Source organism: Pelophylax lessonae (genome assembly GCF_965119305.1).
Source record: "Pelophylax lessonae genome assembly, chromosome: 3".
Taxonomy (NCBI): domain Eukaryota; kingdom Metazoa; phylum Chordata; class Amphibia; order Anura; family Ranidae; genus Pelophylax; species Pelophylax lessonae.
In genome coordinates, this window is record NC_138770.1 from 131,616,741 (window position 1) to 131,640,999 (window position 24,259).

The following is a 24,259-nucleotide window of genomic DNA, read 5'->3' on the forward strand; positions in this document are numbered from 1 at the left end:
CGGAGATTGACCTGTCTTCTGCCTGCCAACGGAGCAATCCCCACTGAGCTAGCGGAGTCCATCCAAATTTGTCATCACAATATAAACTTAAGTCTGGTACACACAAGTAGTTTTCTTTTTTTTTTTTTTCATCCCAGCGAGCTGAATGATTAAAAAATGGAGGAGCCCATGTACTAACAATCCAATATTAGAACACAATAGCCCAGCAGGGGAGATCGCTGTACTTGACAGGTGGACGCCCACCACCAGAACACACCAGCCAGTGCTCTGCCATTGACTGGAAGCGCTGATTGGCTGCCGATCGACAGATCTTTTTTGTTCATGTCCCTTTGACAGAGGCGGACCAAACGGTGGCTTTTGTCAGTCTGGCTGCCCTACACACCGGTCGATGCCACCCGATTTTCAGTCCGTGTATATGGCCCTTAAGCTAGGCTTGGATTAATGAGATTTAGAATGTATCTGTTGAATGCAAAAGAGCATTCAATTTCCAACTTAACCACTTCTCCCGGGCTCGCGTCATATGACGTCGTGGGGTTTAAGTGGGGATATCTGATCGTTCTTACAGGCGGCAGGAGGGGACTCACCGCCCTCTGGTGCTTCTACTGGCTCGCCCGTACTATGGGCGAGCCGGAGAAGGAATCGGCCGCCTGGAGGAAATGTACCATAGAGACTGCGAGGACCAGATGATGCCCGGCAGTCTCTATGACTCTTGGAGGCCTGGGCGCGATGTGATGGTGTCCCGCCCGGCCTGGCAGTTTCCATACTGCCGAGATCTCTGCATTCAGCTGAGATCGTTTTTTTTTTTTTTTTTCAGGCTTTCTAGCCCTATATAGGGATGTTTACATTCCTTGTAATAGGAATAAAAGTGATCAAAGAAATAAAAATTAAATGGAAAATGTAAAAAAAATAATAAATAAAATAAACAAAAAAAGAAAAATTTAAAGTGTCCCGTTTAGCTCGCACACAGAAGCGAACGCATGCGTACGTCGCGGCCACCTATGTAAACGACGTTCAATCCATACATGTGAAGTATCGCCGCAAACATTAGACTCCACTGTAACTCTAAACTGGTAACCTGTAAAATATTTTAAAGCATCACCTATAGAGATTTTTAAGTACCTAAGTTTTGCTTCATTCCACTAGTGTGCGCAATTTTAAAGCGTGATATGTTGGGTATCCATTTACTCGGTGTAACAAAAAATTGGGTTAACTTTAGTGTTTTTTTTTTTTTTTTTTTTTTTTTAATTCACAAAACAACCCCCCCCCCAAAACGCATTTGAAAATTTTCTGCGCAAATAACGTGTGACAAAAAGTTGCAATGACCGCCATTTTATTCCCTAGGGTCTCTGCTAAAAAAAATATATATAATGTTTGGGGGTTCCGAGTAATTTTCTAGCAAAAAAAAAAAATGATGAATTTTACATGTAGGAGCGGAGTGCCAGAAATCGCCTGATATTGAAGTGGTTAAGCTTCTCATACAGTTTTGTTTTTTGTTTTTTTTTTTTCCTGAAATTGTATCTAAACTCAAGAATACGCATTTCATATTTATTACCAGTCCTTAAAGAGGAGCTCCAGTCAAAGTTTGGCTACCTTTTTCTGCTTTGCTACTTCACTTTCTCAATAGAAGTTTGTCTGGGTGGGTGGTGCCAGCAGGGCCTATTCATGGGAATAGTCTGAAATTCAAGCCATGTATGGCCAATTTTCATTGTGGTTGCATTCATTTCTTTTTCAAATACTTTTTCTTAATATTTTAACCTGAAAGTATTTGTTTCCTGTCCTATGGGGTGGGGCTTATGATCTCTCACTGTACTATATTTATGGAGGAGTAGTGTTGACACCCTAGAACAAGACCACAATCGCCACCCCCTCTTCTTTTTTTTATTTTCTTTTTTACCAAAGGAGGAGGCATTTTTCAGTCCACACAGCTGGAAACAATACTAACTGATAAGAGTTCCTAACCAGATTAATTTTCAGCTTTCAGTGCGCTCACATTTTGAATGACAATTACTCAGTCATGCAACACTGTACCCATATGACATTTTCACCTTTTTTCACACAAATAGAGCTTTCTTTTGGTGGTATTTAAAGCGGAGTTCCACCCAAAAGTGGAACTTCCTCTTTAGGTGTTCCTACCCCCCTGACATGCCACATTTGGCATGTCATTTTTTTGGGGGGGGAGCGGGTACCTAGTTTTGACAGGTACCCGCTCCCACTTCCGCTCGGAGCGCCGCGGCGCCCTGAGCGGAAGTTCTCCTCTCCCCCTCCCTCCCTGCAATCTTCTGGGACACGTCAGAGGTCCCAGAAGATTGCCGGCCAATCACAGCGCGCAGCGCGACTCGCGCATGCGCAGTGGGTACCCGGCTGTGAAGCCGCAAACTGTAACAGCCGGGTGCCCACAGCAGTGATGCCGAGGGAGAGGATCGAGGCTTCGGGCGGCCGCATCGCTGGACCGTTGGACAGGTGAGTCAAATGGCTGGAACTCCGCTTTAATCATCATTGGGTTTTTTTATTTTTTGCGCTATAAATGAAAAAAGACCTAAAATGTTCATTTCAGTTTTTAAAATTTTGCAAATCTAGTAATTTTTCTTCATAGATTTTGGCCAAAAGTTATACTGCTACATATCTTTGGTAAAAAAAACAAATAAGTATAAATTATTTGGTGTTACGGTTAGAGTCTACAAGCTATGATGCCAATTATTGAAATTTGATCACACCTGATTTAATAACAGCCTATCTCATTTCTTAAGACTCTTAACAAGCTAGGAAAGTACAACTACCCCCCAAATTACCCCTTTTTGGAAAGTAGACATTCCAAGGTATTAATAGGCATGGTGAGTTATTTGAAGTTGTAATTTTTTCCCACAATTCTTTGCAAAATGAAGATTTTTTTCTATTGTCCACCGACAGACGCAGCCTCATCTTCATCAGCTGAATGGGTTATGCTGCCCCTTGCAGGAGTAGTTTAGGCAGTAAAGAATTTACATGTACATGCCCACTGAGTTGTCCCCGCAGGCATAACCCACCCACACTCAGCTCAGCAAACCAGTTTGTTTCTGCCTGGAGAAGGAGTAGAACCTAGGTTTCCTGCTTTGGTCTCAGTTTTTTATTCTTTTCAGAATATTTTGTTTTCTCTTACGTCCTCTGACAGTCGCCGCCCACTCATACAGTCTTCACCAATGGGTATTGATCTCTATCCACAGGAGCAAGCTAGGCATAAGACTTGTTTAAAAACAAAGCAATTTACATAGACGCACCTACAGGGGGCTGTCTCACTGGTCCAATACCCCCGGCTAGCCTCATTCCCAATTCAGTTTGTCTTCTGCCGAGATAGGAGTAAGATAGGCTTTCCCTGTGCTGGGGCTACATGTCTCAGCTTTTCTTCTCTGTTTTATTACTTGTATTTTCTGCAAAAATGTTTTCCTTGCACTACTAGCTTTTTATTTGTTCTGCGCTTAGTTAGTCGGATCTTCGGAAGACTATAGCGTTTGCGGAGCTGGGAATCGGAATAGTCATCCTGGTACTCCAGGACAGAGGATCTTATGGAATCCCAGCCCGCCATCGAGCGTTTAGCAGGGTATGCGTACGCCCTGGCCTCGCAAACGACCTGCCCCTGTCCTTGGGGGCGAACGCACCACCGACACCTGGGGTGGGAGGTTCCCGTCGTGGAGAGGCACCCACGCCATCTTGGTCGGGTAAGTAGTACTCTGTGTGGGGCCTCTGTGTGGGATGACAGTCTGCTGGGTCTGTTCTCCCTCCCTCATGTCTGTGTCTGGGGCTCGCATCCTCCTGGTCCCTGCTGGGGAGTTAGGCTCCATGTACACGGGACATTGTTAAAAGTCCCTTTGAATGCTGGAATTTTTAGGACGTTTGAAACGTCCGTTCAGTCGCGTTTGTACCCGCGTTTAGCGGGCTTTTAGTGGCGTTTGCGTTTAGAACCGTTCCTAGAGGTCAAAAAAATGATTCCCCTTTAAAATGGAAAAACGCGAACGCTAAACGCGGGTCATCGCGTTTGGACGCTTTTGTGCGTTTGAAACGCCGGGAAACACACGTTCGAACGCAAATAATTGCGTTCTAAAAACAGTCCCTGAACGCAACTGCCTGCAAATGACTGTAAACGACCTGGTGTACATGGACAGATAAGATAAAATGTAGATGGGTTCAGGGGCTTCTGAAAAAAATGCCCAACTGCTCCTAAACGGCCATTTCCAGCGTCCCGTGTACATGGAGCCTTACTGTGTGCGGAACACTGTGTGGGGGTTTGTGAGGGTCCCTACCCTGTCGGCACTTTTTTGTGTTTTGTGTGGGGGTTCAGACATGTGGCGGCGGACCGCTGCTGTTAAAAACCGCGGGTCCGCCATGTTGGGTGTGGGCGGCTGTCTGACCTCACTGTGGGCTCTTCAGCAGCCATTTTCCTCTGCAGTATTGGCGCCGTTCGGGCGCCTTCTTGTGTGTGGCACGGTTCTGGGTTTACACGTGTCGGCGGCCATTTTCCCGGAGCCTCCCATTGCAATCAATAGGCATCCATTTTTCCTTAGCCTGTGCTTGCCTGGCTCTAGCGGTCTGACATCACTTCCTTTTCCTGCACAGCGGAATCGTTCGGCAGAAGGGTAACGCTCCTGGGGGTGTTTCTTGCTGTTTTGGGGATATTCTCTTGCTATTGGCTATTTTTTGATATCTGTGGGTGCTGGTCCTGATTGTGGTGCATGACGGTGGGTATTGCCGCCGTCGCGTCTTAAAGGGCCAGCGCCATACAAACTTTTGTTTTATTTTCATGGCAGTCCCAGGACAGCAAAATTCCTCCCAGTCTTTGGTGGGTGATTCAGGTGCGCCGGAATCTTCTACCCTTACTGCTGCTCTTGCAACTTAGTGTCCAAGGGGGCTTTAGTGATGTCAGACGGGCTGTTTAGCAAAAGGCCAAGGCTTTTCACTATCTGCGTTTGCTATGGTTACTTTGGACAGTATACCCCCTGAGGGGTCTCAGTCCTTCCATTCGGATGGGGAGGCGGAGAATGGGGGTCGGGATGATTCCCCCCTGGGACGGCCAAAGAACGCGCTGCTATGTCTGCGCTTATTTCCTCGGTTAAAGAGACCCTGCATTTAGAGGATGAGCCCACCCACCGGGTAAGCAGTCTTCTTGGGACTCGCAGAACCCGAAAGGCGGCACAGGTATTTCCTTGTCCCGCTGAGTTTCACGTGACGGTGAACGAACGATGGCGTACATTTAATGCGCCCTCTTGTGGTACCAAATCGGTTTCAATTCCGTTGCCCTTTTGCGTCTCCTACGGATTCGCGTTGGACCGTGTCCCCTAAAGTGGATCGCACGGTGTCCAGGTTAAACAAGGCCACTCTCATGCCCTCGGAGGATTCTCCGGTGTTCAGTGCTCTAACACACTCTGGGGGCGGATTCCGACCCTCCGACTACTGTGGAGATGGTGGAGCAGATGTGTCTTGGCAGGTTTTTTTTGTACCTGTGTGACGCGGCCTTGGAGGAGGCTCCTCTAGCAGCTCGGCTGTCTGGTGTCACGGTGCTGCTCCATCGTTTAATGTGGCTGACGAGCTGGTTGGCTGACCAGACTCCAGGAAGACGGTGTCGGACATCCCTTATGAGGGGAATCGTCTTTTTGGGGATTCCCTGGATGAGTTGGTTAAAGGAGGCACTGGGGGCAGAAGCACTCTGCTGCCCCAGAACCCCTGGGGTAAGTTTTTTCGCGGTAAGCAGGGCCCTTCCTTTAAACTAAATCGGGGGTCCTTTCGTGCCTTCAAGGCACAGGTCAAGGGGAAACCCTTTAAGGGCCAGGGTGGTCAGAGGAAGCCCTGGGCGGGCAAGCCAAAATCCACCCATGCCGGCCCGGCGGGTCCTTCCACCTCCACCTGCAGGGACGCCATCACCTATTACAGGGGTGGGGGGACGTCTGCGCGGTTTCCTAGACCTTTGGCTGCTCCGGGTTCCGGACAGGTGGGTTCTGGAAATCATTGGATCGTGATACAAGCTCGAATTCCTTTCGCGGACAGATTCTTTCCCTCAAATCTTCATTTGACCCCAGATCGGTTACACGATCTTCATCGGGCGGTTCAGGATTTCCTCGCCCAGGGGGTGATTGTCCCGGTGCCTCATCGGGACAGGTTTTGGGGGTTTTACTCAAATCTGTTCACTGTGCCCAGTAAGGTGGGCAAGGTACATCCTTTTCTGGACTTGAAAGCTCTGAACCGCTTTGCTTCAGAAGTAAGTTCCGCATGGAATCCCTCAGTTCGGTGGTGGCCTCCTTAAGTCCAGGAGATTCCTGGCTTCTGCCCTCGATGCGTATTTACACATCCCTATATTCGTGGGTCTTCGGAGGTTCCTTCGATTCGCAATCACGGAGGGTCACTATCAGTTTGTGGCGTTACCTTTCGGTCTCGCTTCGGCTCCAAGGGTGTTTCCCAAAGTGCTGGCTCTTGTTCGGTTCCTGTTGCGGGCGCAGGGGATTGCGGTCTTGGGATATCTGGATGATCTCCTGTTACGATCGAGTGCCAGCCCGAGTCTCTTACGCGATCTGTCAACTACCGTTCAGACGCTCCGGGAGTTCGGATGGACCATCAACCTTCAGAAGTCGACCTTGTCCCCTTCTGTTTGTCTCCCTTAGCTGGTAATGGTCCTGGACTCTACCCAAGTAAAGGTTTCCTGCCGGAGGACATGCCCTGGACTCTACAGGACGAGGTCAGGTCCCTTCAGGACAAGGATTCCTCGTCGCTCAGGGCCTGCATGCGGTCCCTGGGGTTGATGTTGTCAGCCTTCGCTGCAATACCGTTTGCACAGTTCCACACGAGATCTCTTCATGCCGAGATCTTGACCAGCTGGGACAGGCATTCTCAATCCTTGGAAAGGAGGATTTCTCTGAGTCGCCAAGTCAGAGAGGATCTTCTCTGGTGGCTCCTGTCCCTGACTCTGACGGAGGGAAACTCCTTCCGCCCGTTGTTGTGGACTGTGATCACCATGGATGCCAGCCTGTCAGGCTGGGGTGGCGTTCTGGGCATTCTGTCTGCCCAGGGCACTTGGTCGGAGTGGGAATCCTCCCTGCCGATGAACATCTTGGAATTGCGAGCGATCAGATTATGCTTGCTCCATTGGCCGGTTCATCTTCGTGGCCTCCCTGTGCGGGTCCAGACGGACAACGCCACTGCGGTGGCTTACATCAAATCATCAAGGGGGCACCAGGAGTGCCCGGGCGGCCCAGGAAGTGACCAGAATTCTGTCTGGGGCCGAGGCGCACGTCCTGGCGATTTCGGCAGTTCCCGTTCCGGGTGTGGAGCATTGGCAGGCCAATTATCTGAGCCGCCAGACCCTGGACCAAGGTGAATGGTCCCTACACCCGGAGGTTTTTCAGGTGCTGTGTGCGCGCTGGGGATCCCCGGATGTGGATCTGTTCGCCTCTCGGCTAACCAACAAGGTGGGAAGGTTCGTGGCACGAACGCGCGATCCTATGGCGGTCGCCCTGAATGCGCTGGTGGGCCTTGGAATCAGTATCGCCTGATTTCTGCCTTTTCTCCGCTTCGGTTGTTGGCCAGGTTCCTTCGCAGGTTAGTCTCGGAACTGAAGTTGGTGATTCTGGTGGTCACAGACTGGCCGCGCCGGTCTTGCTACGTGGCCATCGTCCAACTGGTCGTCGAGACTCCGTGGCGGCTCCCGTTCGAGGCAATCTGCTGTCTCAGGGGCCGATCTTCCATCCTGCTTTACGGTCGCCAACCTTAGCGGCGTGGCTGTTTAAAGCCAGGTCTTGAGAGATCGGGGTCTCTCGTCTGCGTTTATTCCTGCCTTGCTCAGGGCTTCAGAAGGCCTCGTCCGGTAAGATCTATTACCGTACTCGGAAGGCTTATTTTGCCTGGTGTGAATCCTGGGGCATCAATCTTCGCTCCTTTTCAGTGGCCAGGGTGTTAGCCTTTCTCCAATCTGTTGTGGACCAGCGTCTTGCGCTGACCACTGTTAAGGGCCAGTTCTCTGCACTGGCCATAATTTTTCAGCGCCCCTTGGCATCTAATTCATTGATAGGCACCTTTATCAAGGTGTGCGTCATTTGGCTCCTCCTCAGAGAGCGCCTTTACCTCCTTGGGACTTAAACTTGGTTGTGTCTGTTTTGCAACGTCCTCCCTTTGAATACACCAGAAAAAAAATTTCTGCCTCTGCTGACGAGAACGGTTACCTTTCTGGTGGCTATTACATCTGCTCGCAGAGTGTCGGAGTTGGCAGCCTTGTCTTGCCGCTCCCCTTACCTGGTGGTTCATAGGGATAAGGTGGTCTTTCAACCTAACTAATCCTTCCTTCCTAAGGTGGTTTCTGATTTTCACCTTAACGAGGATATTGTCTTACCTTCGCTATGTGCGAACCCTAAGCATCCTAAGGAGTGTGCCTTGCATTCCTTGGATGTAGTCTGGGCGATCAGGGTTTACCTGTCGTCCACTGAATCCTTTAGGGAGTCAGATTCTTTTTTTGTCCTTACTGAGGGTCCTCGGAAGGGTATGGCTGCGTCTGCTGCAACCATTTCTAGATGGATCAGACGGACAATTGTACAGGCCTATTCGTTTAGGGAACGGCTACCGCCCTTCCTTGTCAAGGTGCACTCTACCAGAGCGATGAGTGCGTCCCAGGCTTTCCAGCAACAGACTTCATTGGCCCAGGTGTGCCAACTTGCGACTTGGTCGTCGGTGCACACCCTTTCCATATTTTACAAACTTGAGGTTCTGGCAACTGCAGATGCTTCCTTTGGCCGCAAGGTTCTGTGTGCGTCAGTGCCTTATGGGGGCCCTAGTTTTGCAGGTCCCTGGCTGTTGGGGTTGTTTCCCCCTTGGTTATTTGCTTCCTGGGTTGTTTGCTCCAGTTGAGCTTTTCTGTTACCCAGAGGGTTTACCTTTCTGTTCAGATGAGGCTCCCTTCTCTGACCTGGGTGCTGCGTTGCCTTTGTGATTGTTGCGCTTCCCACCCCTCATGTCTACATTGCTTTGGGACATCCCATTGGAGAAGACTGTATGAGTGGGCGGCGACTGTCAGAGGACTCAGAGAGAGGAATTTTACGGTAAGATTTTACAAAAATTCAGTTTTATTTCTCTTTACTCACTTTGCTAGCTAGTGTCAGGGGGATCCTCCTGGTGATCTACAAGCAATGCTGGCTGGGGCTTTGCATTGGATGATCTAGATCCTGGCCTACGAGCGTGAGCAGTTTATAGTCTCGCACTAGGCCTCGCCACAAAGGTGCTCCTTTCCGTATGGGGATGAGCCTGCGCGCGGATGCCTCGCCGGGACGCAATGACCTGGAATGCCCTGAGTCGCAGTGTACCCCTCGGCTGTCAGCACCCCCACTTCGGGTGGGAGGAGGTCTGCTTGGAGTGGAGCCGGCCCATGCTGAGTAAATGTGACCCCCCCCCCCCTGCCCCTGGTGGCCTTTGGGGGGGGGGGGATAATAGGACCTGTACCTCCTAAAAGATCCTCCTGGCCTACCTGGTACCCAGCCTTTGTGCCTGTCTCCCTCTCCCATCCCCACGGGGGGGCTATGTGACTGGGGGCTCCTAGCGCTCTGAGGGGGTAGCATCGTACCTTGTGTATTGCTGGGTCTTGTGGAAACCTGTAGGCCTTCATTGTGTTTGGTCCCTGGCTGCATGATTTGCAGTGGGCACCGCCATCTTAAGTGTGGGCTGTCACACTCTGGTACCCAGAAATGAGGGCAAGGTGCGTCCCATTCTGGATTTCAGGACTCTGAACCACTTTGTTCCGAAAGTTCCGAATGGAGTCCATCGGTCAGTGGTGGCATCATTGAACCAGGGGGATTTTCTGGCCTCCTTCGATCTCGAGGATGCGTATCTCCGCGTCCCCATATTCGAGACACATCAAAGATTCCTCTGCTTTGCGGTGGCAGAGGAGCATTTTCAATTTGTGGCGTTAGCCTTTGGTCTCGGCTCTGCTCCCAGAGTCTTTACCAAGGTGCTAGCCTTGTTACGTCAGCGGGGTATCTCGATTTGCAGGATATCTGGACGATCTTCTGTTGCGAGCAGTCACCCATGCGGATCTGTTAGGCAACATCTCTATTACGGTTCAGACCCTTCAGAAATTCGGGTGGACGATCAATTTCCAGAAATCTGTTCTGACGCCATCCGTACGGATCACTTATCTGGGGCTGACTCTCGACTCTGCACTGGCGAGTGTCTTTCTCCCCTTAGACAATCTTCAGAAGCTTCAAAGGGCGACCAGGTTGCTGATGGAAACCAATCAGTCCTCCTTGTGGGCTTGCTTGAGGGCCCTGGGCCTGATGGTGTCTACCTTTTTGAAGCCGTCCCGTGTGCTCAGTCTCACTCGACCTTTGCAGAAGGAGATTGTGGCAAAGTGGAACAGGGATCCTCGGTCATTGGACCAGAGGATTTGTTTGAGTCATCTCACGAAGTCTGCACTATCCTGCTGGATCCAGTCACCTGTTCTGTGCCAGGGCAAGTCATTCCTACCGTTGTTCTGGACGGTGGTGACCACGAACGCCAGCCTGTTGGGCTCGGGTGGAGTGCTGCGAAAACTTTGTGTCCAGGGGACTTGGTCAGCAGAGGAGTCCTCCATGCCGATCAGTGTTTTGGAACTGAGGGAGATCAGGCTCTGCCTGCTTAATTGGACGAGTTGGCTGCGCGGCTCTCTGGGAGGACCTGATCCTCTTTGAGGATGTATTTTTTTTTTCTCAGGTGGGCTCCAGTTGTTTTGCTTGAGCTCCTGTTGCCTGGTTGCACACCACACTTTTCGGATATTTAGTTGTAAAAAAAAACGTTGAAAACTATTTATCATTTTCCTTCCACTTCACAATTCTGTACCACTTTGTGTTGGTCTATCACGTAAAATCCCAATTAAATACATTTACGTTTTTGGTTGTAACATGACAAAATGTGGAAGATTTCAAGGGGTATGAATACTTTTTCATGGCACTGCATGTAAAAATTATCCCATTAACCAATTACCAGTGAACAGAACTCAGTGCATCCAAAGCCAGTGACCTGTAGTGTAGGAGCTTTCAGACTGACCGTCCCTCTATTCTCCAATTTGCTAATCAATAATCCGAATGTATCAAATTGATCATTGTAGAAAAGGCCTGTTTTGAACCTTTACTTATGACTAATTTGTAGGTCACTGCTGATGTTGGGATCATTGAAAGCATTTCACTGAAGAACTTCATGTGTCATGCAATGCTTGGACCCTTCCGATTTGGACCAAATGTCAACTTCGTTGTTGGGAACAATGGAAGTAAGTGCAGCTGTCACCTTTTTTAGAACATATAAAGTTTAAATTTTCAATGGCAGCCTGATGAGCTCTCCATTATTTGTATGTTTATGTATATATATGTGTATGTATATATATGTGTGTGTGTGTGTGTGCATATATGTATATATATATATATATATATATATATTAGTATAAAGTCTCTGTGGGTACCTTTTTTTTAATGTCCATATAAAGTGTTTGTGTATTTTCATATATGCAGCATGCAGCAGTATGGTGGCTGCCAATCTGCTGCTAGAGTGAAATTGAGTCAGGCTGAGCGCAGCTCGGCCGTTCACAGGATGCCTTGTATTTTATCAGTCAACACGAGGCTTCCCCTGATTGGCCAATGTGGAGAGGCAGGTAAGTGATGTCACAATCTCCATCTCAGCCGATCAGCGGAAGCCTATATTTATGATAACATTCCTGGGAATGGCTGAGAAACTCTCAGGCTGATTTTACTTTTTTCTAGCAGCAGATTGGCAGCCACCATACTGCTACCTGGAACACAGTGCTGATTGGATGGGAAGTCCTTATACTGCTACCAGAACACAAGGCTGTATACTGTGTGTGTGTGTGTATGTATGTGTGTGTGTGTGTATGTGTATATATATATATATATATATATATATATATATATATATATATATATATATATATAGTAATACAATTTGCAGCACTTTGAATGTTTATTTAGCAATTCATACCCGACATGTACAAAAGTTTTGGATCTAAATAGGCATATAAACTGCTGCAGATTGGCTTGGACTACCTGTTCTTTATATATTTTGGAGATTGGGTTTTTTCTATGCTCTGATGTGCATCAAGTGTTGTATTTGGTGATTGCTGATCTGGCAAGTTTATTGAGATATACAGTGTGGAAAATAATTTGATCCCCTTCAGATTTTGTAAGTGTGCCCACTTACAAAGAAATTAAAGGTCTATAATTTTTATCATAGGTAAATTTTAATTGATAGAGACAGAATATCAACCAAAAATCCAGAAAACAAAATGCTACAAATGTTATAAATTGAGTTGCAGTTCAGTGAGTAAAATAAGTGTTTGATCCTCTACCAACCAACAATAATTCTGGCTCCCACAGGCTGGCTACGGTATGTGCTCATGTACACAGTTTAGTCCTGTCAGTTTAAGTAGGTGCCCCTAATGACAACTCCTAATGACAAAGGTGTATAAAAGACACCTTTCTTCCATTCAAACCTCACCATCATGGCCAAGACCAAGGATTTGTCAAAGGACGTTGGGGACAAGATTGTAGACCTGCACAAGGCTTTAATGGGCTTCAAGGCCCGCAGCAAGAAGCTTGGTGAGAAGGAGACAACTGTTGGAGCAATTTTTCGCAAATGGAAAAAAAACAAAATAACCGTCAATCGCCCTCTGTGTGGAGCTTCATGCAAGGTTTTAGGTTGAATATATTGTCATAAACAAATTTAAAAAACAATACAAAGATAGTTCTCTTAGATGCATAAAGTATAATGAGCAGAAAATCTGACAAAAGGAGCCATCACGCCTGAGATACTGATATAAAGTCAGTTGTAAAATCCGTAGAATGGTCCTTGATGTTTATATAACCAGTACAATAGTAAATGACTTACAATAACCGGTGTATATGCATGGAGAGAAGAGACAAGAGATTTGAAGATAAAAGGAAAAAAAAAAAGAATGTAGAAACAGAAGAGAAAGGTCAGTAGAAAAAAGTGAGTTTAAGAGAGAGTAGTAGTAGTAATTGTAAGTTCCTTTGGCATCTTATTGTATAAGCCTGTTACTAAATTTCTCCAAAGAAGAGTAGTGCATCCAGATGTACCATAGAGTGGTAAATTTTTCCCGATTATCAAGCTACCTAGCCTGTAGCTCCTCCACAAGCATAATGTCATTGATTTCATTCACCCAAGATGAAAGAGATGGAATCGATGTGTTCTTCCAATGTCTAGAAACGAGCTGTCTAGCTGCAGAGAGGAAATATCTGAGTAAGCTAGCTTTTTGGGATTTATTAGTAACCTGGGAGAATAGATGATAAAGCTGTAGAGGGGGATGGAGTCAGGAGCTCATCATAGATCTCTGTATATACCTGAAAGATCTGAGACCATAAAGGGCGAATACAAGAACAGTCCCACCTAATGTGTAGGTACATTCCTCTCTCTGAATTACAGTGCCAGTATATACCTGTAGAGGTGGGAAAGATCTGATGAATAGCCACAGGATCACGGTACCATCTGGATAACAACCTATAATTTTTCTCCTGAGCGTAATCCAATTTAGAGGCTTTATGAGTAAAGAGAAATGCGGTATGTCAATCTCCAGCGGAGACCTCAAACCCCAACTCCCTAAACCATTTTGTTTTTTTTTTTGTGAACACGGGGAGTGTATCATGGTTATGGGTTAAAATAGATTTATAAATCGCTGATAGAGTGTGGCGGGGGACCTCTGGAAGAAGACACGGATGTTCAAACACCAACAGGGGCCTATGTGTTTGACCTGAGGTGAATAGCGTTTTACAGCAGGTCGATAGTTGAAATTTCGTTAGCCAGGTAATCAAGTGAAATGTTGCTTCAGAGGAGGTTACAAAGGTCCAGATAATGGTGTCTATATAGGAGTGGGCTATGGGCCAAGATGTTCTGTCATGTAACGAAAGCCATTACCTGTATACGGTCCAGGAGGGCTGGATTGTCGAAGAGTGGAGACAAAGGGCTTGGATCAGAGAAAAAGGAGTAACTTCCCTTCCAACGATACCAGACCTGGAATGCAGCTCTTGGTAATGGAGAAAGTGTAGTAATAGAGGTATGCGAGGAATCGCAGCTCCAGAGTAGGGCATGGAGGTCTAAGGGAGACATCTTGTTCTACCAAAGTAGAGGCTTTATGTAATAGGCGAGGGAACCAATCCAACAATCGAGATACGATAGTGGAGACGTAGTGGATTTTGAAGTCTGGAAGGCCTGTCTCCCCATCTGATTTGGGATAACAAACAAGTTTGTGTTTTAGAGCGAGTGTGAAAAAAGAAGGAAGCACAATCGGAAGAGCTTGAAATAGGTATAATAGTTTTGGGAGTATATCCATTTTTAGTGTATTAATACGACCAAACCAAGAGGCTTGCATATCCGGGCGAACATTCTAGGGTCTAACCATATTGAAGAAGTGCCTGGCGAAGGAAGGACCAATTGACCCTATCGAAGGGCTTCTCTGCGTCACATGAGAGGAGACAGGCCGGAATGTCGTTACGTTGGGTAGCGGCTATAAGATGGATTGTTTTGGTGGTGGTGTTTTCCCTAGCTTCTCATCCTGGGACAAAACCCACCTGGTCCCTGTGAATAATTGCTAAAAGTATAGATGGGATAAATGATTTGCTATAATCTTGGCGAAGAGTTTCAGATCTATGTTTAGTAAGGAGATAGGTTTATAACTGCTACAGATTGATGGGTCCTTTCCTGGCTTAGGGATTACTGCAATTTGAGCTTGTAGGAGCAAGGAAGAGGGCAGGTACGAATCGTCTATGGACTTGTATGCTTTGGTCAGTATAGGTGTTAGCAAGGGTGCAAACGTTTTGTAGAAGCGAGGGGAGAATCTGTGAGGGCCCGGGCTCTTGCCATTTTTGAGAATTTTATTACCTGAAGGAACTCTGTGTCTGATAATGGGGAGTCCAGGTCATCTGAAGCAAAAGTGGGAATATTAGAAAGGGCAGTTTCCTGAATATAGGATAGCATATCTGGATTGACTGAGTGGGAGGAAGAATCTGTAGGTAGAGGTAAATTGTATAGGGAGGAATAGTATTGCAGAAATTCTTCCGCTACCTTCGTGTTTTGTATGTTTTTTGGTGTTTGAGGAGGAGTAGATATACAGTCAGGTCCATAAATATTAGGACATCAACACAATTCTAATCTTTTTGGCTCTATACACCACCACAATGGAGTTGAAATGAAACACACCAGATGTGCTTTAACTGCAGACTTTCAGCTTTAATTTGAGGGTATTTACATCCAAATCAGGTGAACGGTGTAGGAATTACAACAGTTTGTATATGTGCCTCTCACTTTTTAAGGAACCAAAAGTAATGGGACAGATTAACAATCATAAGTCAAACTTTCACTTTTTAATACTTGGTTGCAAATCCTTTGCAGTCAATTACAGCCTCAAGTCTGGAACACATAGACATCACCAGATGCTGGGTTTCATCCCTGGTGATGCTCTGCCAGGCCTCTACTGTCTTCAGTTCCTGCTTGTTCTTGGGGCATTTTCCCTTCAGTTTTGTCTTAAGCAAGTGAAATGCATTCTCATTCGGCTTCAGGTCAGGTGATTGACTTGGCCATTGCATAACATTCCACTTCTTTTCCTTAAACTCTTGGTTGCTTTTGTAGTATGCTTTCGGAGTCATTATCCATCTGAACTGTGAATCTCCGTCCAATGAGTTCTGAAGCATTTGGCTGAATATGAGCAGATAATATTGCCCAAAACACTTCAGAATTCTTCCTGCTGCTTTTGCCAGTAGTCACATCATCAATAAATACAAGAGAATCAGTTCCATTGGCAGCCATACATGCCCACGCCATGACACTACCACCACCATGCTTCACTGATGAGGTGGTATGCTTTGGATCATGAGCAGTTCCTTTCCTTCCCCATACTCTTCTCTTCCCATCACTCTGGTACAAGTTGATCTTGGTCTCATCTGTCCATAGGATGTTGTTCCAAAACTGAAGGCTTTTTTAGATGTTTGGCTAACTCTAATCTGGCCTTCCTGTTTTTGAGGCTCACCAATGGTTTACATCCCGTGGTGAACCCTCTGTATTCACTCTGGTGAAGTCTTCTCTTGATTGTTGACTTTGACACATATACACCTACCTCCTGGAGAGTGTTCTTGATCTGGCCAACTGTTGTGAAGGGTGTTTTCTTCACCAGGGAAATAATTCTTCAGTCATCAACCACAGTTGTTTTCCGTTCTCTCTCGGGTCTTCCGGTGTTGCTGAGCTCACCGGTGCGTTCTTTCTTTTTAAGTATGTTCCAAACAGTTGATTTGGCCACACCTAATGTTTTTGCTATCTCTCTGATGGCTTTTTTTTTTTTTTCAGCCTAATGATGGCTTGCTTCACTAATAGTGACAGCTCTTTGGATCTCATATTGAGACAGCAACAGATTCCAAATGCAAATAGCACACTTGAAATGAACTCTGGACCTTTTATCTGCTCCTTGTAAATGGGGTAATGAGGGAATAACACACACCTGGCCATGGAACAGCTTAGTAGCCAATTGTCCCATTACTTTTGGCCCTTTAAAAAGTGGGAGGCACATATACAAACTTTTGTAATTCCTACACCTTTCACCTGATTTGGATGTAAATACACTCAAATTAAAAGCTAAAAGTCTGCAGTTAAAGCACATCTTGTTTGTTTCATTTCAAATCCATTTTGGTGGTGTATAGAGCCAAAAAGATTAGAAATGTGTCGATGTCCCAATATTTATGGACCTGACTGTAAGGGACCGTTGACCATCATTGTGTGTAAAACATGAGCCAGCTGTTTGCCGCATTTGTTGGCCTGAGAGTAATGATATATAGTCCCTTGTCTCTGGCTATTAGAGAGCAGTCAGCAAATAATTGTAGAAGATCGGCGAGCATTAGACAGCTCCACTAGAGTCAGCGGGTGAAGGGTGCGCTTGTGGGTAGCTTCTAAGTAGGAGATTTGAGTCAGAAGGTGTTTATTGTACATCGATCGTTCCTTGTTGAGTCGGGACCCATGTTGGATAAACACACCCTCTAAGCACACATTTTAAAGCCTCCCGTTTAGTCAGGGGGTGGGTTTGGTCTTGAGCGTTATTACTGACAAAATCTCGGATGGCTTGTGAAATGGCTTGGGAGCTGACAGGATTAACCAAGAGATTGTTATTAAGAAGCCAGGAGTAGCCTTGGCTGCGTGAAGATATGTGGCCTAGAGTCCGGTGCAGCGGGGCATGATCTGACTAAAGTCTCTAAAAGAGATTGGGAGATCAGTAGTCCGATTAGAAGATGAATTAGCTGGAGAGAAGGAAGTATAGTCACTGTCAGAGGGTTGCAACACCCTCCACACATCTACCAGCGAATTTTGGTTAAGGAAGTAGGTGATATGGAGGACTTGCCCGAATCAGTGGAGTATTGAGGTCCCCTCCGAACATTAACATTACATTAGTGGTACCAAAGGCTTCTAGGCGAGATATCACAGAGGAGAGAAAGCGTAGCTGATCCTGATTGGGAGAGTACAAATGATAGACAATAAATATTGTTTGCATGTAATTCAATTTCAGGAAAATAAAACGACCCAGAGGATCTATGAAAGAGTCCAGCACTTCTGGTGCAAACGAGTGATGGAATGCTAAAGAAACCCCTTTTTAGATTTGGCAGAGGGGTTGGTACTATGGAACCATGTGGGATAGTGTTTGCTATGAAATCGGGTGACTTTGTCAGAACGGAAATGAGTTTCTTGTAATAATAGTATTTGGGTATCGGTTCAATGAAAATTGTATAAAATTTGCTTCCGTGGAGTGGTATTAAATCCTCTGCAATTGAAAGAGGAGGTTTTTAAAGAAACCGGGGGAGCCATGGTATGTGTATGGGGGGATTAAGGAAGGCAGACAATATCAAGGAGCTCACATCCACGTAAAAGTACCAGAGGAGCCAAAATAAGGCCATTAAGAGGAAAGAGAGTAAAGAGTGGAGATAAGAGCAAGATAGAGAAGGAGCAATTGGCTCTATTGAGAGTGCTAGTTAGGTCGGAGACCACAAAGAGAATATAAATGGTAAGGAAAAGGGAAAATCTCTGCAATTGTGGCTGTGAACCACCAACTGAGACGAAATGTTTAACGGGTAAATGAGAGAGCGGTGCCCTCTAGTGGCAAACAGTAGAAACAAAAAAATACAGCCATGGCCAAAGGGGCTATGCAGAAGACTCTATATTGTACAATGAAACCAGAGCCACTATGGGCACCGAAAACCCTAATGCGAGGATCGTGGGGAATGCAGAGAGTGGCTCACAAGTACCGGACTTAATCAACACAACAAACGAAAGACTTATAACTGATTACATGCTGGTTTTGAGTCTCTTGTTATCGTTATACCCTAAAAAAAAGGGGGGTGGGGGATTAGTGAGGAACAAGGCATTAACCATTAAAATGAGTAACATATAAGGCATTTAAAACTTTAGGAGGCAATAAACCACTAAAGTTGAATCCACCAGTATAAAAATAACTGGTAATCTGGGCTGAGAAACAGGTTTATTTTAAATGTTCATCTTGCAGGGGATTTTGAAGCAATGGATCTGGACCACTTCTTCAATTGTGGTTGCCAGCCCGTAGACAAAGGAAGGCCTAGGGTGGCCGACTTCAGGGGCCAATCTGGTTGTAGAGATTTGTGATAGTTAAAAGGTCCTGAGGTAGGTAGATCTCCCAGGGTGTGGAAAACTGCTTTTTTGCTGTTGTGGGATGCCGAGAGTTGTAATGGAAATCCCCAGTGGTATTTAATGTGTTTTGCTTGAAGTGCACTGGTCAGAGGTTTCAGGGCCCGACACATGTCTAAGGTCAGCTTAGAAAGATCAGGGAGCAACCGGACCGGAGTCTCAGTAAAAAGGATAGTTTTCTGCGTGCGAGCAGCTTGCATGAGTTCGGCTTTGACCTTATAGAAGTAGACTCTACATATAACATTTCTGGAGAATGCAGGATTTTGGTTTCTTGGACTCCGAGGTCTATGGGTACAATCTCTAGTTCCAAGGGAGTGTCCTTATGTTTTTGTAAAAGCGGATTAAAGGTTGCGATCACAGCAGCTGCCAGATCTTCATTTTCAACTGTTTTAGATAATCTGCAAATGCGGATGTTGTACAGCCTGTTTTATTCTCTTGGTCATCATGGAGATAAGAGTTGATGAATTTGCATAGTATGCTCCTGGAGAACAGTCTCATGGTTGTTTAATTTTGTGACAGTTTCCTCCACAGTGTGTTCAATGCCCTCTAGCCTGCCAGCCACATCCTTGCAGAGATCAGACATCTCCTGTTTGTAAGAAAGTTCCAGCCTTTTAACGTATGCTTCAAAATCGTGTCAGGTCGGGAGGGCCTTGATATCAGCCTCCATGTCCCACCCTTCCCCTGAGTGTTGTGAGGCAGGAGAGGGACAGGACAGTCAGTGTGGACTGAGCCATGCTCTGACTCCTGTGGGGATCTGGTGCGGTGCCCTAACCTAAGAGGCCGCATGCTGTCCAGAGGAGCAGGCCGGCGCCATCTTCTGAGAGCTGGATAGTCGGCAGCCCTCGCTGGAGCGCCTCCTCCCAATGTCAGGTAGGTGCAGTGAGTATATAGGCACTGGGAGCTGTAATAAAGCCCGGGGTGTGTGGGAGACAAGGAGGCTAGTGTTCTACTCCTCCATGCGCTTAGCTATGCCCTCCCATGCAAGATTTTGCCTCATGGGGGTAAGGATCGTCATGGGAAAAGTGAGGGCTTAGCCTAGAACTATACTGGAGGAGCTTGTGAATGATCTCAAGGCAGTTAGGACCACAGTCGCCAAACAAACCATTGTAAACACAAAACGCTGCCTTAGATTAAAAAACTGCAGCGCTTGTAAGGTCCCCCTCTTCAAGACGGCACATGTACAGGCCCATTTGAAGTTTTCCAATGAACATCTAAATGATTCAGAGAAGGATTGGGAGAAAGTGCTGTGGTAAGACAAGACCAAAATTGAGCTCTTTGGCATTAACTCGACTCACCGTGTTCGGAGGAAGAAAAATGCTGACTATGACCCTAAGAACACCATCTCTACTGTCAAGCACAGACGTGGAAACATCATGCTTTGGGGCTATTTCTCTGCTAAAGGTACAGGCCAACTTTGCCGCAATCAGGGGCCAATAGACGGGGCTATGTATTGTAAAATCTTGTCTGAAAACCTTTCCTCAGCCAGAACACTTAAGATGAGTCATGGATGGGTCTTCCAGCATGATCATGACCCAAAACATACCACCAATGCAACAATGGAGTGGCTCAAAAAAAAAAAAGAAGCACATTAAAGTGCTTGTAAATCCCCACAATACCCAGTGAGGTGAACAGCCTCTGATGATACACACAGAATAAACAAATCTCCCTATGTAAGTTTTTTTTTTTTTTTTTTTTTTTTTTTTTTTTGTATATCTGCTGTCTTCAGCTTTCTACACTGTTTAGAAAGTGAATATCGTGTTAGAATTTTTTCTTCCTATTCCAGCACTGGGTGTGGAGTCTTGGCATACACCGCGTGACTGCTGATTGGAGGAAAAGCAACCCCCCTCCCCCCTTTCCACATAGGCAGAGGAAGGAAGAAACATGCAGAGCTGTAATGGGATTAGACCAGCTCTCTGCTAATCTATCTCCATGCACCCACCCCGACACAAATTTTCAGTTGCTTTTACTTCCTGTGTGGGAGAACTTGTCAGAAGTTATGCTGATAACATAGGAATGGAGCAGCAGAAAGACACAGGGATTTAGGGCTTTGGAGAGAGACAAGTAAATACTACTGATATATGTGCCCAGGTCATTTTTAATGAATGGGGTTTACATACTCTTTAAGGTCATGGAGTGGCCTAGCCAGTCTCCAGATCTTAATGTTATAGAAAATGTATAGAGGGAGCTGAAACTTGGAGTTGCCAAGGGACAGCCAAGAAACTCTAAGGACTTAGAGAAGATCTGTAAAGAAGAGTGGACCAAAATCCCTTCTGAGATGTGTGCAAACCTGGTCACCAACAACAAGAAAGGTCTTACCTCTGTGCTTGCCAACAAGGGTTTCTCCACCAAGTACTAAGTCATGTTTTACTTGGGGCCTAATTATTTTACTCACTAAACTGCAACTCATTTTATAACATTTAAAATGTGTTTTTCCCTATTTTTGCTTGATATTCTGTCTCTATCATTTAAAATACACCTGTGATAAAACATTATAGACCCTTTGTTTCTTTGAAAGTGGGCAGAGGAGATGAATTGACCTCCAAATTTTCCAGTTCTCAAACTAATCGAGCATCTGTTGGATGTGCTGTAAAAACAAATCCAATCCACGGAGTTCCCATCTTGCAACTTACAGGACTTAAAGTATCTGCTACTGATGGCTTGGTGCCAGAAATCACAGCATACCTTCAGAGGTCTAGTTTCGTCCATGCCTCAACAGGTCAGGGCTGTTTTTGCGGCAAAAAGAGGACCTACTCAATATGAGAAAACAGTGGCCCAACACCAGCAGATGACATGGCTCCCCAAATCATCTCAGACTGTGTAAACTTCACACTGGACCTCATGCAACTTGGAGTCTGTGCCTCTCCACTCTTCCTCCACACTCTGGGACCTTGATTTCCAAATGAAATGCAACTATTTCCACAGTCAGTGATGATTTGGGGAGCCATGTCATCTGCTGGTGTTGTAGGCCGCATTCAAAGCAACCTGGGCTTCCATAACTTCTCAGCAGTGCTACAGGCTGATCGCCTCCATGCCACTGCGCATTCATGCAGTAATGCATGTAAAAGGCGTCCCGGCCAAGGATTGAGTGCAAATGCATGTGTGTAATGTGTATCTATAAAAAAAAAAAAAGATTCACTTTTTGAATTACTGAAATAAAATAACCTTTTGATTCTAATTTTATGAGATGCACCTGTGTGTGTGTATGTGTGTATATATATATATATAATATATAAAATATACACACACACTATGGTCTAGTCCATACCAAAGCTGCCTGTTTTTAATTCTAATTCATGTGTTTTAACTTTCCCTAGGTGGTAAGAGTGCTGTTCTTACAGCTCTGATTGTGGGTCTGGGCGGCAAAGCTGCTACAACCAACAGAGGTTCATCAATAAAAGGATTTGTCAAAGATGGACAGACGTGAGTCCCAATCTACCATTGTCTTAAACCTTTTATCACTGTGCAGTATTTCTGCATATTTTCGTGAGGGGAGGGACTTGAAAATCTTTTTAACATTTCTTTCCTTGGATTGCTATAAATTTGAGATGCACCAAAACTTTTTTTAACTGACCAAAAATGCAGCAAGCAGGATTAACACCCCAATGGAAGCGCAACAGACCAGTGTGAAGACCTACATAGAATTTAAACAGATACATCTTTCTTGAAATTTTCTTGCACTAAAGGTGCCAATAATGGGAAACAATAAATTCACATTTTTTTAGATTGATATTAACTAAAAAGTCTAATAAAATACAATTCTATATAAAAATATTTGTTTTTAAAAACTGTCATTTCTCTTTCGTTCATTGACGGACACAGCTCCTGATCTTCTTAACCATTGGGTTATACTGCCCCCTACAGGAGTAGGACGCTAGGCAGAAAAAAAGTCTGGCTACGGTTATGGGCTGTCCCGGGCGGTAGACTCTCTATCTCTGCTATAGGTACTCAGTTTTTTTTTTACCTAGTCAGAAGTAAGGAACTAGTTCCTTGCTGCGATCTCTGGTTCTGGCAATTTTTTTTTTCTTTTTAGATAGATTGTTTTCTTTTTTTATCTTGTTGTTTTTTTTTTTTTTTTTTTTTTTTTTCCTGTGAGATCTACAATCAACTGCTGGACTGAGCGATGGGCTGGGTAATCTAGATCCAGAGGTCACCCCAGTCTGGCCAGCGACTGTGCAGACCTCAGCTCCACGCTGGGTCGGCGGCGACATAGCCCCAACGGTCGGGGGCTGGCCTGTGAGTTAAACGCCTCGTAAGGTTGCATACGACCAGGTCATGACCCGAGTCACAGCGTTCCTCCTGGCTGACAGCCCCCCCCCCATTTAGATGGAGAGGAGGTTCTGTCTGGAGCAGTGCCTGCCTGGTTCCTAGTATGGTAACTGTCCCCCTCTCCCCTTGGAGGGTTTTGGTGTGGACATGGGCTCCTCCATGGGATGGTTGGACCCCCGGGTTCCCCTCCATCCCATTGGGTATCTCCCTCATCGGTCTGGTGGTCCCTGTGGGCCATCTTCCCCCCCCCCCCTTTCACTTAAGCTTGGGTTGTGAACAGACCGGTCCACCACCTAGGTGCTCTGTTACTGGAGACCGGGTGGAGCTGCCAGAGCGGTGGGGTTGTCCCTTAGCAGTGTTTTTTTTTTTTAACACCTTTTTTTGTGGTGCCCCACTGTTGACTCATGAGTTCCTTGGAGCACCTAACCCATCTGACATTTTTGACTTTTTTGGGGGGGACCAGTGACATTACTACAGTAATCAGTGCTAAAAATATGCACTGTTGCTGTGATAATGACACTCGCAGGGATGGGGTTAACCCAGGGGTGATCAAAGGGTTAAGTGTTAGCTTAGGGGAGTGTTTTCTAACCGTATGGGGGAGGGGCTTGTGGAATCAACACAGAGACCTGTGATCCTAAATAGGAGGATCTAAGGCACTCTGTGTTCATTCCAAAGAGAACAACGGTCAGCAGACCATCCTTCTCTCTCTGCGGGGAGCGATCGCGAGTACCCAGCAGCAATCGCGGCTGCCGGCCCCATGGATTAGCTTCCCCACTTCCTAATGCAGGCTCGCGCGCGCCAGGAGTGCTCTTGCGAACTGCTGTACAGGTACGTTGGTTCGCGCAGCCGAGCCAGCCTGCCGCATTATATCTGCGGCGGACGGTCAGCAAGTGGTTAAGGACCCGGCTAACAGGAAGGCGGAGGCTGTGGCCCGCAATATGTATACTGTGGCTGGTTCGGCCCTAAGGCAGGTATTTACCATTGCACTAGTGTCGGAAACTGACCAAATGGGTTAAGCTTTTGGGCCGTGACCTGGAGGGGGAGCAGCTCCCCCCTGCCTTTGCTGAGCTGGCAGTCCAGTTGGTCCAGGGGCTGCAGTTATTCTGTGATGCCTCTTTGAAAGCGGCTCCCCAGTCGCTATGCTCTCTGTTTCAGCAGTGGTCCTTCGGTGTATTTTTTGGCTCAAATGCTGGTCTGTGGACCAGACTCATGGTCTCACAGGGGGGAAGAGTACTTTTCTTCCGCAGACTAGTAAGGGCAAGTACCCTTGTAAACGTGGGCCATCCTTCTCGACTCTTTTTTT

At 46.2% G+C, this 24,259-nt stretch overlaps 1 protein-coding gene across 1 annotated transcript in view; it reads left to right on the forward strand.

Moving 5' to 3' along the window:
• The window catches only part of SMC6 (structural maintenance of chromosomes 6), a 332,391-nt gene that overhangs the window by 15,637 nt on the left and 292,495 nt on the right, over positions 1-24,259 (forward strand). Inside the window, exons 3-4 of the mRNA XM_082248885.1 lie at positions 11,125-11,242; positions 22,005-22,110. Coding sequence (XP_082105011.1) covers positions 11,125-11,242; positions 22,005-22,110 — 224 coding nt within the window. The remainder of the gene's footprint in view (positions 1-11,124; positions 11,243-22,004; positions 22,111-24,259) is intronic.